The 3,907-nt window shown below is 31.9% G+C and overlaps 1 protein-coding gene across 1 annotated transcript; it reads right to left on the reverse strand.

The window, feature by feature from the left end:
• Positions 1-434: 434 nt before the first annotated feature.
• LOC133174490 (toll-like receptor 4) lies at positions 435-2,726 on the reverse strand. The gene has a single exon (XM_061309607.1). The coding sequence runs from the start codon at positions 2,724-2,726 to the stop codon at positions 471-473; it is 2,256 nt and encodes a 751-aa protein (XP_061165591.1). The 3' UTR covers positions 435-470.
• Between the last annotated feature and the right edge of the window lie 1,181 nt (positions 2,727-3,907).

Raw genomic sequence — 3,907 nt, forward strand, 5'->3', positions numbered from 1 at the left:
ACCAAAAATGTATCTATCCAAGACTAATTACTGACAGGAATATTTTGCATGTTCAAAGCTGCTCTCTATGTTTTCCATAAGAAAAACGTCAAGAAAAAGGCCATTTTTGTCTTATTTTGATTGGATTGCAAAAATAGCATCATCTCTGACGTCATTTACAGTCTGTGAGTGTATATAAATGTGAAAATGTATTGGAAATATTTCCAAAATAATCTCTTCTACAAAATAAAAAAATCAGTTATACATATCTGAATTACATTCTAAAATATTGATTTTGGGGGTGGGGGGGGGGGGCAAAATTGACTCATCATATATAGTCATTTTCCCGCCACTTGATCTTTAGGATAATATCATTTAAAGAATGCATGAATGTGACTCAAATAAATAAGAGAATCATTAAATTTTGTTTTACTTTTATTTCCATTCTTGTCGTTTGGACTTTTCCCCCCAATTTTTATGAGCAGTACCCTTTAAGTGTCTGAAGACATTGTCACACGATTTAAGTGTCTCTTCAAATTCGATCTGAAAGCTGATACTTCCTCTTCGTCTCCTCCCTCTGGAAATTCTACATACGATTTTGATTCTATCAGATCCATCAGAGAAAACGGCAGTTTTTTCATGGCATTTTCCTCTAAAGCCACGAGAAAAAGAACATTTTCACCATTTCGCGAATAAATAGATTCCATTCGAGCCATGTTCAATTCAAACATACACCAGTATGATTCTAAAAAATGTGACGTCATAATACAAACAGTTTGTCTGCTGTTATGAATGGCATTTGTAATGTTGTCTTCAATACCTGTACCTGGGATGAAATCACGATGATGTATACACAGCCTTAAGTTGCTTTTATCTTCCAGAAATTTCACAAGGGAAATAACAAATTGTCTGTCACTGTCAGCATAAGACATGAATGCATCAAAATGATATTGTTTTCCATGAGTTTTGTGGCTATATAATTTGTTATCTTTGTACTTTTCTCTAGCGACATAGTATATATATCTCAATTTCCACCTGTATCTATAGAGAATGCGACTGAGAGCGGTTGTTAAGGCGACGATTATTAATGACGTCATAACCACGATAAGAAGAATATAAGAAAAACACTGTTTCTCCAAAGTCTGTAGTAAATTTTCAATGTCAGAAAAATGAATCTTTGATGAATTTGAGAAAATACACGAATAACTATGGAAATGTAAAAATTTCACCTTTCTAGAAGTGTGCATCCATTTTATAAAATCTAAGTTTTCACAATCGCATCTTAATCTGTTTCCCTTTAAATTCACTGAGATTTCTTTGTCTTGTGATATCGAATCTAGTGCGTTTCTCGTTTCCTCATCTAAAGACGATAACTGGTTATTTGAGAGGTCCAAATTTAAGAGATTTGTCATATGATTTATAGGTATCGAAAACTCATTCAAAGAATTATAACTGACATCAAGATTTTCCAATTTATTCAGATTGCGGAATATTTTATTCGGAAGGGAAACAACTCTGTTCCGCTTTAAGTCCAAAGTGGTCAACATACGAAGATATTGAAAAATATCTCCATTTTCATCCCTTTCTAAAGTTTCGCCTAATGCATTATGGGACAGATTGAGGTAAGATAAATTTCTAAAATATTGAAAGAAATTCGATGAGATGTGGCCGCAAAAATTATTGGAGAAATCTATATGTTCAACACTTTCAAATCCTACAATAGGGCCATTTAATTCGTAGATGATATTGTTTTGCATATAGAGATGTGTCAACATTTGTTTATGGACAGACTTGAAAACATAATCCTGTAGAGTAAACTTGTACAAATTGTCGTGAAAATAAAGCGTTTTCAGATTTCGTGGCAAGTATATACTTATATTAACATTTCCTTTCAAGGATGATGATAATTTAGGGTTCCTCCTCCAGATATCGGGATGTTCTGTGAATCTAGTGCCGACTGCTCGGGTATCGTTACATTTTATCAAAAATTCTTTGGTAAGCAACTGACGGAAAGAAGCTTGAAAGCTTACATTTAGACTGATTATATTGGGCAAATCGCCAAACTCCGCCAAATAAAATCCAAAACTCAGAATGTTATTAGCCAAATTCAGACGTTTGAGGGACTTAGGTAATTCTGTTAGAACTCCTGTTTCTAGACTGTTGATGCGATTTGACGCTAAGTTCAGTTCCTCCAGCTTTGTATGCCTAAGAAAAGCAGTGTGATATTTCATGAGATTGAAACTGACTCCATATGTACATTGTAATTTTTCAAAATTTAAAACTCGGATCGAAGAAGAATTTCGCAAATCTCTCGATACATTAACAAGAACTTCTATAGTTAATTCCTGATTATTTGAAATATCAAGATGTAGCAGTTTTGAGGAGTTCTCAAAAGTACCAAGCTCAATAGTCCTAAGTTTATTGTTAGAAACACTCAAATTTCTCAAGTCTTTATATTTGCTCAATGACGTCATATCAATTTTTTGCAGTATGTTCTCCGAGACGTCTAAATATAGTATTCCCCTGGGAAGGCTTTCTGGGAAATTCGCAATACTGTTTCTTGCTAGATTTATCCCTGTGACGTCATCGTTGAAAAATGGCGCTGTTGTAAGGTTAAGGTTTTCACAATTTGCCCACAGTTTTCCTCGATAGGTCTGACATCTACATCTTTTGTCTGACGAACATTCAAGAGATTCTACTTTGAAATGTGTTGCAAGTAAAACAAAAAAGCAAAGATGTCCAAACATGGCGTTTGAATATTCCGAATTTCTACAAGCAGATTGGATAAAATTAGCATATGCATTAGATAATAAAACAGTGATGGCAATTCTTTTTCTGCATTATTATTTTTAAGAGATTACATACCTCTAAATGAAATCTTTTCAGGTACAATTTACTCTCTCTGTTAGAAAAAAAGATAAATGAAGACAATAATCTCGATTTTTAAAATATATTCATTTAGTCAAACATGGATCATATTGAGATAATTGAAAAACAACTGATATTTTTTTTGAAGAGCTTATATTAGAAAGTGATTATACAAGGGCCATGTCGAGATAATTTTAAAAAATTTTAAAAAAGAGTTTCTTTTCTCGTTATATATATATATAAAAACTTCCATGAATAAACTAACACCGGAAAACTTAAGAACGTCAAGGCCAAAGCATTTAAACTAAATGGGATGAATGAGTTTTAAACAGTTAAAATATAATTGCATGTATTTACTTTTGTAGCAGGAAATGGATAGCTGGAAAGATTTAAAGTTTATCCATCTAGTTTTTATACTTAATATGACTGAAATCAGTAAGGCATAAATATATTATGTACAGGAAGGGTGATTATTTTTGTCTCTCATACGGCAAAGTACAATACATTTGCTTTCACTTAAATGGCACTTCCTTGCATTGCTAAAAATTTTTTTAACAAAAAGATGGGATTGAAAATGATAATTCAGATACATCTAATGCACTTCCGGAAGAAACGTCTGAACAAAGGGATTTTGAGGAATTATTGTTAAAGAGAAAACTTTCATAATAGAAACGTTATGATTTGTAACTTTCATAATACATGTACTTTTTCTTACAACAGGGACTTTTCTTTATCAGGCACATTCTTTTAAAGCTTATTGCTTTGGTATATTTTTTTAAAGGATTTCGACTATGTAAATGGAAATATTCACAGGTGTATATTATGTGATCTTGGATGTTATATTAAGACTATTTTTTCCCTAATTCTAAAATAGCTATTACTGAGTAAAAATGTTAATTTTTCTCCATAAAGCTTATTTAACAATTACTAGGAACAGTGATTATACAAGGGCTATATCAAGATAATTTAAAAAAAAAAAGAGTTTCTTTTCTCTTTATATATATAAAAAACTTACATGAATAAACTAACGTAGGAGAACTTAAGAACGTCAAGGCCAAAG

Source organism: Saccostrea echinata, unplaced genomic scaffold (genome assembly GCF_033153115.1).
Source record: "Saccostrea echinata isolate AGI-Se365-2 ecotype Australia unplaced genomic scaffold, CSIRO_AGI_Sech_v1 ptg000058l, whole genome shotgun sequence".
Taxonomy (NCBI): Eukaryota; Metazoa; Mollusca; class Bivalvia; order Ostreida; family Ostreidae; genus Saccostrea; species Saccostrea echinata.

Coding starts and splice junctions, on each gene's coding strand:
- LOC133174490 (XM_061309607.1), bottom strand. CDS start 2,726: ATGTTTGGACATCTTTGCTTTTTTGTTTTACTTGCAACACATTTCAAA.